The sequence below is a fragment of the Staurois parvus genome, unplaced genomic scaffold (assembly GCF_062004578.1).
Source record: "Staurois parvus isolate SC_StPar_1 unplaced genomic scaffold, SC_StPar_1.0 ptg001904l, whole genome shotgun sequence".
In the NCBI taxonomy this organism is placed as follows: Eukaryota; Metazoa; Chordata; class Amphibia; order Anura; family Ranidae; genus Staurois; species Staurois parvus.
In genome coordinates this window covers 23447-34950 of record NW_028319700.1, presented here as the reverse complement: position 1 = coordinate 34950, position 11504 = coordinate 23447, and the positions used below count along the sequence as shown (strand labels likewise).

Here is an 11504-nt window from a genome sequence, read left to right as displayed (position 1 = left end):
GAATCCATGTCACTAACAAATCTCTCAGCCCCAAAGTGACAGAGAAATACCGACCCTGGAATCTGATCCAACCCCAGCCCCGGGTGTGGTCCTCCACGCTCACAATGCCGGCCCAGCATGCCGCATGGTTTGTACTCCACCCATCTGTCAGCGAGACGCTCCGCCACAAACTGGAGACACAGAGGAAGTCTCACCACCATCGTTCACACAGATTTGTCGGACATCAAAGACGAGTCCAAGTTTTATTTATATAAACCGTATAGAAAAAATAATTAAATACAAAGAATGCAAAACATGGCGGAGTCTGTACACGGGGCGGAGTCTGTACACTGGGCGGAGTCTGTACACGGGGCGGAGTCAGCACTGCGGTGATGATGTACAGTGGAGGGCAGAGATTGATGAACGGCCTTCAGGTGACCCATGTGGTGTCCCGGAACTCCGGTGCCCCTTATGGGGTGTAACAGGGTGAAGATCTCTACGTGAGCGTCATGATGTACGATATGAGGACCACCAGCATCGGCAGAAGGAGCAATCCCCCCACAAACAGCACAATGCTCAGCGCTGAGAATCTCCGCGATCTCCGAGCCACAACCTCGTAATTCTTCCACCAACTTCCCGGCTCCGCCTGTCAGAGAGAAGACAACAGTCTGTGCCGAGACCTTCCCCAACCAAAGATGATGAGTGTAGAGAGAGCAGAGGGTGATGGGGTAGGATGGGGGGAGCAGAGGATGATGGGAGTGGATGGGGGAGCAGAGGGTGATGGGAGTGGATGGGGGGAGCAGAGGATGATGGGATAGGATGGGGGGAGCAGAGGATGATGGGAGTGGATGGGGGGAGCAGAGGATGATGGGATAGGATGGGGGAGCAGAGGGTGATGGGGTAGGATGGGGGGAGCAGAGGGTGATGGGAGTGGATGGGGGGAGCAGAGGATGATGGATAGGATGGGGAAGTAGAGGATGATGGGAGTGGATGGGGAAGCAGAGGATGATGGGAGTGGATGGGGAAGCAGAGGATGATGGGAGTGGATGGGAGCAGAGGATGATGGAGTGGATGGGGAAGCAGAGGATGATGGGAGTGGATGGGGAAGCAGAGGATGATGGGAGTGGATGGGGGAAGCAGAGATGATGGGGAGTGGATGGGGGAAGCAGAGGAAGATGGGAGTGGATGGGGAAGCAGAGGATGATGGGAGTGGATGGGGAAGCAGAGGATGATGGGAGTGGATGGGGAAGCAGAGGATGATGGGAGTGGATGGGGGAAGCAGAGGATGATGGGAGTGGATGGGGAAGCAGAGGATGATGGGAGTGGATGGGGGAAGCAGAGGATGATGGGAGTGGATGGGGAAGCATATGATGGGAGTGGATGGGGGAAGCAGAGGATGATGGGAGTGGATGGGGGAAGCAGAGGATGATGGGAGTGGATGGGGAAGCAGAGGAGGATGGGAGCGGATGGGGGAAGCAGAAGATGGGAGTGGATGGGGGAAGCAGAGGAGGATGGGAGCGGATGGGGGAAGCAGAAGATGGGAGTGGATGGGGAAGCAGAGGATGATGGGAGTGGATGGGGAAGCAGAGGACGATGGGAGTGGATGGGGAAGCAGATGATGGGAGTGGATGGGGAAGCAGAGGATGATGGGAGTGGGTGGGGAAGCAGAGGACGATGGGAGTGGACGGGGAAGCAGAGGACGATGGGAGTGGATGGGGAAGCAGAGGACGATGGGAGTGGACGGGGGAAGCAGAGGACGATGGGAGTGGACGGGGAAGCAGAGGACGATGGGAGTGGACGGGGGAAGCAGAGGACGATGGGAGTGGGTGGGGAAGCAGAGGACGATGGGAGTGGACGGGGAAGCAGAGGACGATGGGAGTGGACGGGGGAAGCAGAGGACGATGGGAGTGGACGGGGGAAGCAGAGGACGATGGGAGTGGACGGGGGAAGCAGAGGATGATGGGAGTGGATAAGGAAAGCAGAGGATGATGGGAGTGGACGGGGGAAGCAGAGGACGATGGGAGTGGATGGAGGAAGCAGAGGATGATGGGAGTGGATAAGGAAAGCAGAGGATGATGGGAGTGGATGGGGGAAGCAGAGGATGATGGGAGTGGATAAGGAAAGCAGAGGATGATGGGAGTGGATGGGGAAGCAGATGATGGGAGTGGATTGGGGAAGCAGATGATGGGAGTGGATGGGGAAGCAGAGGATGATGGGAGTGGGTGGGGAAGCAGATGATGGGAGTGGATTGGGGAAGCAGAGGATGATGGGAGTGGGTGGGGAAGCAGATGATGGGAGTGGATGGGGGAAGCAGAGGATGATGGGAGTGGATGGGGGAAGCAGAGGATGATGGGAGTGGATAAGGAAAGCAGAGGATGATGGGAGTGGATGGGGGAAGCAGAGGATGATGGGAGTGGATAAGGAAAGCAGAGGATGATGGGAGTGGATGGGGAAGCAGAGGACGATGGGAGTGGATGGGGAAGCAGATGATGGGAGTGGATTGGGGAAGCAGAGGATGATGGGAGTGGGTGGGGAAGCAGAGGATGATGGGAGTGGATGGGGGAAGCAGAGGATGATGGGAGTGGATAAGGAAAGCAGAGGATGATGGGAGTGGATGGGGGAAGCAGAGGATGATGGGAGTGGATAAGGAAGCAGAGGATGATGGGAGTGGATGGGGAAGCAGAGGATGATGGGAGTGGGTGGGGAAGCAGAGGATGTTGGGAGTGGATGGGGGAAGCAGAGGATGATGGGAGTGGATAAGGAAAGCAGAGGATGATGGGAGTGGATGGGGAAGCAGAGGATGATGGGAGTGGATAAGGAAAGCAGAGGATGATGGGAGTGGATGGGGAAGCAGATGATGGGAGTGGATGGGGGAAGCAGAGGATGATGGGAGTGGATGGGGGAAGCAGAGGATGATGGTAGTGGATGGGGAAGCAGAGGATGATGGGAGTGGATGGGGAAGCAGAGGATGATGGGAGTGGATGGGGAAGCAGATGATGGGAGTGGATGGGGAAGCAGAGGATGATGGGAGTGGATGGGGGAAGCAGAGGATGATGGGAGTGGATGGGGGAAGCAGAGGATGATGGGAGTGGATGGGGAAGCAGAGGATGATGGGAGTGGATGGGGGAAGCAGAGGATGATGGGAGTGGATGGGGAAGCATATGATGGGAGTGGATGGGGGAAGCAGAGGATGATGGGAGTGGATGGGGGAAGCAGAGGATGATGGGAGTGGATGGGGAAGCAGAGGAGGATGGGAGCGGATGGGGGAAGCAGAAGATGGGAGTGGATGGGGGAAGCAGAGGAGGATGGGAGCGGATGGGGGAAGCAGAAGATGGGAGTGGATGGGGGAAGCAGAGGATGATGGGAGTGGATGGGGAAGCAGAGGACGATGGGAGTGGATGGGGAAGCAGATGATGGGAGTGGATGGGGGAAGCAGAGGATGATGGGAGTGGGTGGGGAAGCAGAGGACGATGGGAGTGGACGGGGGAAGCAGAGGACGATGGGAGTGGATGGGGAAGCAGAGGACGATGGGAGTGGACGGGGGAAGCAGAGGACGATGGGAGTGGACGGGGGAAGCAGAGGACGATGGGAGTGGACGGGGGAAGCAGAGGACGATGGGAGTGGGTGGGGAAGCAGAGGACGATGGGAGTGGACGGGGGAAGCAGAGGACGATGGGAGTGGACGGGGGAAGCAGAGGACGATGGGAGTGGACGGGGGAAGCAGAGGACGATGGGAGTGGACGGGGGAAGCAGAGGATGATGGGAGTGGATAAGGAAAGCAGAGGATGATGGGAGTGGACGGGGGAAGCAGAGGACGATGGGAGTGGATGGAGGAAGCAGAGGATGATGGGAGTGGATAAGGAAAGCAGAGGATGATGGGAGTGGATGGGGGAAGCAGAGGATGATGGGAGTGGATAAGGAAAGCAGAGGATGATGGGAGTGGATGGGGAAGCAGATGATGGGAGTGGATTGGGGAAGCAGATGATGGGAGTGGATGGGGAAGCAGAGGATGATGGGAGTGGGTGGGGAAGCAGATGATGGGAGTGGATTGGGGAAGCAGAGGATGATGGGAGTGGGTGGGGAAGCAGATGATGGGAGTGGATGGGGGAAGCAGAGGATGATGGGAGTGGATGGGGGAAGCAGAGGATGATGGGAGTGGATAAGGAAAGCAGAGGATGATGGGAGTGGATGGGGGAAGCAGAGGATGATGGGAGTGGATAAGGAAAGCAGAGGATGATGGGAGTGGATGGGGAAGCAGAGGACGATGGGAGTGGATGGGGAAGCAGATGATGGGAGTGGATTGGGGAAGCAGAGGATGATGGGAGTGGGTGGGGAAGCAGAGGATGATGGGAGTGGATGGGGGAAGCAGAGGATGATGGGAGTGGATAAGGAAAGCAGAGGATGATGGGAGTGGATGGGGGAAGCAGAGGATGATGGGAGTGGATAAGGAAAGCAGAGGATGATGGGAGTGGATGGGGAAGCAGAGGATGATGGGAGTGGGTGGGGAAGCAGAGGATGTTGGGAGTGGATGGGGGAAGCAGAGGATGATGGGAGTGGATAAGGAAAGCAGAGGATGATGGGAGTGGATGGGGAAGCAGAGGATGATGGGAGTGGATAAGGAAAGCAGAGGATGATGGGAGTGGATGGGGAAGCAGATGATGGGAGTGGATGGGGGAAGCAGAGGATGATGGGAGTGGATGGGGGAAGCAGAGGATGATGGTAGTGGATGGGGAAGCAGAGGATGATGGGAGTGGATGGGGAAGCAGAGGATGATGGGAGTGGATGGGGAAGCAGATGATGGGAGTGGATGGGGAAGCAGAGGATGATGGGAGTGGATGGGGGAAGCAGAGGATGATGGTAGTGGATGGGGAAGCAGAGGATGATGGGAGTGGATGGGGAAGCAGAGGATGATGGGAGTGGATGGGGAAGCAGAGGATGATGGGAGTGAGGACTCACCTGCAGAGCCAGGAGTAGTGCTTTGATGCCCACACAGGAGATGCCGCACACAATACTCATAATGGCCAACCTTCGGAGGCTGCAGGATGGAGATGACCGGCTTTGGTTCTGGTCGATCAGTACTTTGGTTTCCTCGATTGATCCATTTTGGTTTCTTCCATCTGAGAGGTTTGGAAGTTCCTGAAGGGAGAAGAAACGAGACGATGAGATGGATCCATGGTGGGGCGTCAGACGTCTCTGGAGAGCGAATATCTGGAAGTCGAAGTCACTTCTGTAAATTTTGGATGGAGTTTGGAAGAATTGGATTGTGGGCCATGGGGGAGATTTCTCTCACTTCCTGTTAATGGAGGCCCATGAAGAACACAAACAGGTGACACCAACAATCTGATCGATTTCAAGGAGCGTACCAGAGAGAGCACCTCCAATCACACCCATCTATCACCCCCAGCAACCAATCAGATTCAGGCTTTCATTACTGACTATTACTGAAGTCTGAGTGATAAAGACAAACATTACAAGGTGTATAGATAGAAGGTCACGTTGTGCGGTCTGTCCTTGTCTGTGGTCACGTTGTGCGGTCTGTCCCTGTCTGTGGTCACGTTGTGCGGTCTGTCCCGGTCTGTGGTCACGTTGTGCGGTCTGTCCCGGTCTGTGGTCACGTTGTGCGGTCTGTCCCGGTCTGTGGTCACGTTGTGCGGTCTGTCCCGGTCTGTGGTCACGTTGTGCGGTCTGTCCCGGTCTGTGGTCACGTTGTGCGGTCTGTCCCTGTCAGAAGTCACGTTGTGCGGTCTGTCCCGGTCTGTGGTCACGTTGTGCGGTCTGTCCCGGTCTGTGGTCACGTTGTGCGGTCTGTCCCGGTCTGTGGTCACGTTGTGCGGTCTGTCCCGGTCTGTGGTCACGTTGTGCGGTCTGTCCCGGTCTGTGGTCACGTTGTGCGGTCTGTCCCGGTCTGTGGTCACGTTGTGCGGTCTGTCCCGGTCTGTGGTCACGTTGTGCGGTCTGTCCCTGTCAGAAGTCACGTTGTGCGGTCTGTCCCGGTCTGTGGTCACGTTGTGCGGTCTGTCCCTGTCAGAAGTCACGTTGTGCGGTCTGTCCCGGTCTGTGGTCACGTTGTGCGGTCTGTGGTCACGTTGTGCGGTCTGTCCCTGTCAGAAGTCACGTTGTGCGGTCTGTCCCGGTCTGTGGTCACGTTGTGCGGTCTGTCCCTGTCTGTGGTCACGTTGTACTTCACAGCATTGGGGACTGACCAGTCCCACTTACCTTCATCTCTTGTATGTCCGGCTTTCCCTCTGCTGCGGACTTGATGACCGATGACATCAGAGGACAAGTGCAGATTGATATGTATTCTGTGTGTGTACAGTCCTTGGAGGGGCTGTAGAGGTCCTGGTGTACACAGTCCTGAGTGTAGGGTCTCGGTGTACACAGTCCTGAGTGTAGGGTCTCGGTGTACACAGTCCTGAGTGTAGGGTCCCGGTGTACACAGTCCTGTAGAACCTTCTCTCGGTGTACACAGTCCTGAGTGTAGGGTCCCGGTGTACACAGTCCTGAGTGTAGGGTCTCGGTGTACACAGTCCTGAGTGTAGGGTCCCGAGTGTAGGGTCCCGGTGTACACAGTCCCGAGTGTAGGGTCTCGGTGTACACAGTCCTGAGTGTAGGGTCCCGGTGTACACAGTCCTGAGTGTAGGGTCCCGGTGTACACAGTCCTGAGTGTAGGGTCTCGGTGTACACAGTCCTGAGTGTAGGGTCTCGGTGTACACAGTCCTGAGTGTAGGGTCTCGGTGTACACAGTCCTGAGTGTAGGGTCTCGGTGTACACAGTCCTGAGTGTAGGGTCCCGGTGTACACAGTCCTGAGTGTAGGGTCTCGGTGTACACAGTCCTGAGTGTAGGGTCTCGGTGTACACAGTCCTGAGTGTAGGGTCCCGGTGTACACAGTCCTGTAGAACCTTCTCTCGGTGTACACAGTCCTGAGTGTAGGGTCCCGGTGTACACAGTCCTGAGTGTAGGGTCTCGGTGTACACAGTCCTGAGTGTAGGGTCCCGAGTGTAGGGTCCCGGTGTACACAGTCCCGAGTGTAGGGTCTCGGTGTACACAGTCCTGAGTGTAGGGTCCCGGTGTACACAGTCCTGAGTGTAGGGTCCCGGTGTACACAGTCCTGAGTGTAGGGTCCCGGTGTACACAGTCCTGTAGAACCTTCTCCCGGTGTACACAGTCCTGAGTGTAGGGTCCCGGTGTACACAGTCCTGAGTGTAGGGTCCCGGTGTACACAGTCCTGTAGAACCTTCTCCCGGTGTACACAGTCCTGAGTGTAGGGTCTCGGTGTACACAGTCCTGAGTGTAGGGTCTCGGTGTACACAGTCCTGAGTGTAGGGTCTCGGTGTACACAGTCCCGAGTGTAGGGTCTCGGTGTACACAGTCCCGAGTGTAGGGTCTCGGTGTACACAGTCCTGAGTGTAGGGTCCCGGTGTACACAGTCCCGAGTGTAGGGTCTCGGTGTACACAGTCCTGAGTGTAGGGTCCCGGTGTACACAGTCCTGTAGAACCTTCTCCCGGTGCTGCCGTGTGTATTGTGAGGTTCCTGTACGTTGGACTGGGACTGACGCAGGCGGAGAGGAATGTCATACCTGCGGTAGGTGTGGATTCTCCGGCTGTGACTCACACATCTCAGAATGTCGGGACATTCCTCACCTCCCACCTGCACAGTCTCTGCGCTGTGACACACACAGGTGGGGACACTCCGCTACCTCTGCCTCATATCAGGGACTTTCCAACAGGAATTCTGGGAAGACAGCAAAATAGAATGGAAATGTGTGTGGGGGGGGGGGGGCAGAGGTCAGGCAGCAATCAGTCCTGTGTGATGGTCAGAGATACCCAGAAATTTCCTTCTCAGAAAATAGATGCATTAGCTCAACATCGACCCCCCACCCCCCAAAACCTCTCCCCCCCAAAAAAACTCTCCACCCCCCCACACCCCCCCTCCAGACTGCATCAAATATTGGTCACATCTCACTAACAGTTTGAGTGTCATAAAGGGGCATAAAATACGACAAGCGCATAACAGAGTTAAGAAGCGCACTGCATGCAGAGTGCAGAGTTCGGGGTGCACTGCATACAGAGTGCAGAGTTCGGGGGTGCGCTGCATACAGAGTGCAGAGTTCGGGGGTGCGCTGCATACAGAGTGCAGAGTTCGGGGTGCGCTGCATACAGAGTGCAGAGTTCGGGGGTGCGCTGCATACAGAGTGCAGAGTTCGGGGGGGTGCTGCATACAGAGTGCAGAGTTCGGGGGTGCGCTGCATGCAGAGTGCAGAGTTCGGGGGTGCGCTGCATGCAGAGTGCAGAGTTCGGGGGTGCGCTGCATGCAGAGTGCAGAGTTCGGGGGTGCGCTGCATACAGAGTGCAGAGTTGAGGAGTGCGCTGCATGCAGAGTGCAGAGTTCGGGGGTGCGCTGCATGCAGAGTGCAGAGTTTGGGGGTGCGCTGCATACAGAGTGCAGAGTTCGGGGTGCGCTGCATACAGAGTGCAGAGTTTGGGGGTGCGCTGCATACAGAGTGCAGAGTTCGGGGTGCGCTGCATACAGAGTGCAGAGTTCGGGGGGGTGCTGCATACAGAGTGCAGAGTTCGGGGGGGTGCTGCATACAGAGTGCAGAGTTCGGGGGGGTGCTGCATACAGAGTGCAGAGTTTGGGGGTGCGCTGCATACAGAGTGCAGAGTTCGGGGGTGCGCTGCATACAGAGTGCAGAGTTCGGGGGTGCGCTGCATACAGAGTGCAGAGTTCGGGGGTGCGCTGCATACAGAGTGCAGAGTTCGGGGGTGCGCTGCATACAGAGTGCAGAGTTCGGGGGTGCGCTGCATACAGAGTGCAGAGTTGAGTGCGCTGCATACAGAGTGCAGAGTTCGGGGTGCGCTGCATACAGAGTGCAGAGTTCGGGGTGCGCTGCATACAGAGTGCACAGTTCGGGGGTGCGCTGCATACAGAGTGCAGAGTTCGGGGGTGCGCTGCATACAGAGTGCAGAGTTCGGGGGTGCGCTGCATACAGAGTGCAGAGTTCGGGGTGCGCTGCATACAGAGTGCAGAGTTCGGGGTGCGCTGCATACAGAGTGCAGAGTTCGGGGTGCGCTGCATACAGAGTGCAGAGTTCGGGGTGCGCTGCATACAGAGTGCAGAGTTCGGGGGTGCGCTGCATACAGAGTGCAGAGTTCGGGGGTGCGCTGCATACAGAGTGCAGAGTTCGGGGGGGTGCTGCATACAGAGTGCAGAGTTCGGGGGTGCGCTGCATACAGAGTGCAGAGTTCGGGGGTGCGCTGCATACAGAGTGCAGAGTTCGGGGGGGTGCTGCATACAGAGTGCAGAGTTCGGGGGTGCGCTGCATACAGAGTGCAGAGTTCGGGGGTGCGCTGCATACAGAGTGCAGAGTTCGGGGGTGCGCTGCATACAGAGTGCAGAGTTCGGGGTGTGCTGCATACAGAGTGCAGAGTTCAGGGGTGCGCTGCATACAGAGTGCAGAGTTCGGGGGGGTGCTGCATACAGAGTGCAGAGTTCGGGGGTGCGCTGCATACAGAGTGCAGAGTTCGGGGGGGTGCTGCATACAGAGTGCAGAGTTCGGGGGGGTGCTGCATACAGAGTGCAGAGTTCGGGGGTGCGCTGCATACAGAGTGCAGAGTTCGGGGGTGCGCTGCATACAGAGTGCAGAGTTCGGGGTGTGCTGCATACAGAGTGCAGAGTTCGGGGGGGTGCTGCATACAGAGTGCAGAGTTCGGGGGTGCGCTGCATACAGAGTGCAGAGTTGAGGAGTGTGCTGCATACAGAGTGCAGAGTTGAGGAGTGCGCTGCATACAGAGTGCAGAGTTGAGGAGTGCGCTGCATGCAGAGTGCAGAGTTCGGGGTGCGCTGCATGCAGAGTGCAGAGTTCGGGGTGCGCTGCATGCAGAGTTCGGGGTGCGCTGCATACAGAGTGCAGAGTTGAGGAGTGCGCTGCATGCAGAGTGCAGAGTTCGGGGTGCGCTGCATGCAGAGTGCAGAGTTCGGGGTGCGCTGCATGCAGAGTACCTGTTAGGGGGTTCACCAGTCTGTCCTCCATAGATCCCCCACAACTGGGTCAGACATTCATGGAGAATCATTCGTCTTCCTGACTCCGACATCTGCAGGAATATTTCCAGTAAATCCGGTTTGGTGGAATTTCTGTGTCATGGAGACGCACCTTCTAGTCTGCGGCCTGGAATCATTCATCCATCCCATCATCCCTCCGATCCCATCATCCATCCCATCATCCCTCCGATCCCATCATCCATCCCATCATCCCTCCAATCCCATCATCCATCTCATTCAGGGGCGGACTGACAACTCATGGGGCCCCCCGGGCAATGGGGGATCATGGGGCCCCTGTGTCCTTGCCCAAACGCAAAAAAGCCTATGAAAAAGGTAACAGGGGCATCTCATGGGGCCCCCTACTGACCCCGGGTCCTCGGGCAGTGCCCGAGTTTCCAAATGGTCAGTCCGCCCCTGATCCCATCCCATCATCCATCCCACCCCGTGATCCCTCCGATCCCATCATCCATCCGATGCCATCATCCCTCCCATCCCATCATAGTGTGGATGGTGCCCCATATGGCCGTGTATGGTAGTATGAGTGGCGCCCCATGTGGCACTGTCTGGTAGTGTGAGTGGCGCCCCATGTGGCAGTGTATGGTAGTGAGTGGCTCCCCATGTGGCCGTGTATGGTAGTGTGAGTGGCACCCCACGTGGCAGTGTATGGTAGTGTGAGTGGCGCCCCATATGGCAGTGTATGGTAGTGAGTGGCTCCCCATGTGGCCGTGTATGGTAGTGTGAGTGGCGCCCCATGTGGCAGTGTATGGTAGTGTGAGTGGCAGTGTATGGTAGTGTGAGTGGCACCCCATGTGGCAGTGTATGGTAGTGAGTGGCTCCCCATGTGGCAGTGTATGGTAGTGTGAGTGGCGCCCCATGTGGCAGTGTATGGTAGTGGGAGTGGCGCCCCATGTAGCAGTGTATGGTAGTGAGTGGCGCCCCATGTGGCCGTGTATGGTAGTGTGAGTGGCGCCCCATGTGGCAGTGTATGGTAGTGGGAGTGGCGCCCCATGTAGCAGTGTAGGGTAGTGTGAGTGGCGCCCCATGTGGCCGTGTATGGTAGTTGGAATGGCACCCCATGTCGCAGTGACTGGTAGTGTGGATGGCGCCCCACGTGGCAGTGTATGGTAGTGTGAGTGGCGCCCCATGTGGCAGTGTATGGTAGTGCGAGTGGCGCCCCATGTAGCAGTGTATGGTAGTGTGAGTGGCGCCCCATGTGGCAGTGTCTGGTAGTGTGAGTGGCGCCCCATGTGGCAGTGTATGGTAGTGCGAGTGGCGCCCCATGTGGCAGTGTATGGTAGTGTGAGTGGCGCCCCATGTGGCAGTGTCTGGTAGTGTGAGTGGCGCCCCATGTGGCAGTGTATGGTAGTGTGAGTGGCGCCTCATGTGGCAGTGTCTGGTAGTGTGAGTGGCGCTCCATGTGGCAGTGTATGGTAGTGTGAGTGGCGCTCCATGTGGCAGTGTATGGTAGTGCGAGTGGCGCCCCATG

The 11504-nt window shown here is 57.2% G+C and overlaps 1 protein-coding gene across 1 annotated transcript; it reads right to left on the bottom strand.

Annotated features, from left to right (window-relative positions):
• Positions 1 to 228: 228 nt before the first annotated feature.
• On the bottom strand, positions 229 to 7613 carry TMEM265 (transmembrane protein 265). The gene is made up of 4 exons (XM_089664384.1): positions 7592 to 7613; positions 6195 to 7528; positions 4935 to 5114; positions 229 to 625 (listed from the first exon to the last, which is right to left on the bottom strand). Exons 1-4 carry the CDS (start codon positions 7611 to 7613, stop codon positions 476 to 478), a joined length of 1686 nt encoding a protein of 561 aa, XP_089520510.1. The 3' UTR covers positions 229 to 475.
• Positions 7614 to 11504: the final 3891 nt, after the last annotated feature.

Coding starts and splice junctions, on each gene's coding strand:
- TMEM265 (XM_089664384.1), bottom strand. CDS start 7,613: ATGTCCCGACATTCTGAGATGT. Junction 7,529..7,591: donor GTCCCGACATTCTGAGATGT/GTGAGTCACAGC, acceptor CGCCTGCGTCAG/TCCCAGTCCAACGTACAGGA. Junction 626..4,934: donor CACTACTCCTGGCTCTGCAG/GTGAGTCCTCAC, acceptor TCTCTCTGACAG/GCGGAGCCGGGAAGTTGGTG.